A 932-nucleotide genomic window follows, 5' to 3' on the forward strand; every position below is an offset into this window, starting at 1 on the left:
AAGAAAAAAGAAGCATCTAACTAATCCCAAGTGATCATCTTCAGCATATTCTACTCGCGTGAGAGATACAACAAGTGAAGTTAACTTCTAACACTATGCTAGTGATACCACTTAAATATTTGAGTTGCAATTACAAGCAGTTCCTATAACTTCTGGTTTAGATCATCAGTCACATTTGTGAGATTTCTGTATTGCATGGAGAAAAGGGATCATAGGTTTGCTGCATCCAGCTGAGTAAGGGACATCTGAGTAAAGTTAATATACAGTTCCAGTTATTCCTCACAGAATAACCACCAGCTTTTAGCAGTTCATTTTCTCAGTGGAAATTCAGACAGCCATTTAACAAGTCCTGTTCGGTTGCAAAAGTGTTTTTATCTCTTCCTCTACTACTGCTTACATTACGAATACCTTGTGAAGCAGCAGCACCATCTACCCTTCACATCACCCTAACCACTGCTCCATGGATGCACATGGGTCTGCAGGCCGCTGGCTGTAAGCCTACATTTCTCCTAAAAACACTGTGATAAAACAGCAGTCCACCTGCAACCCAGTGTGCATGCCTTGGTGTGGGATGCGTAAATTAAGTTGAGGGACTACCTTCTGCAAGCTCTTTTGCAATCCGCTCAAGTTCTTCACGTTTCTTTTTCTCTTCAGCCTCTATTCTTCTCTCTTCTTCAGCAATAGGCTTTAGGTAGTCTGTCATTAACACATTTGCCTTAAAACACAATTTCTAGAACCCAGCACAAAGCTCTGCACCTGCTAGTTTACTCAAAAAGAGAAAAAAACCGGTTTCACTGGCACAAAGGCACATTTCATAGAAATCTGTGACTTCAAACCAGTAAGAGCCCACCTCTAAGGGCCACTCGGCAAGGCCTTGGCAGCTCCCGCTGCGGCGGGGAGGCGTAAATGGCGGCCGGGCCGGCGGCTGCGCG

The 932-nt window shown here is 44.2% G+C and overlaps 1 protein-coding gene across 1 annotated transcript; it reads right to left on the reverse strand.

Moving 5' to 3' along the window:
• Positions 1-597: 597 nt before the first annotated feature.
• ATP5I (ATP synthase, H+ transporting, mitochondrial Fo complex, subunit E) lies at positions 598-703 on the reverse strand (the record flags this gene model as incomplete). Its single annotated transcript, XM_010293576.1, has 1 exon — positions 598-703. A coding segment is annotated over exon 1 (106 nt), but the record flags the coding sequence as incomplete, so codon positions are not given.
• Between the last annotated feature and the right edge of the window lie 229 nt (positions 704-932).

This window comes from Phaethon lepturus, unplaced genomic scaffold (genome assembly GCF_000687285.1).
Source record: "Phaethon lepturus isolate BGI_N335 unplaced genomic scaffold, ASM68728v1 scaffold35300, whole genome shotgun sequence".
Lineage (NCBI taxonomy): Eukaryota > Metazoa > Chordata > Aves > Phaethontiformes > Phaethontidae > Phaethon > Phaethon lepturus.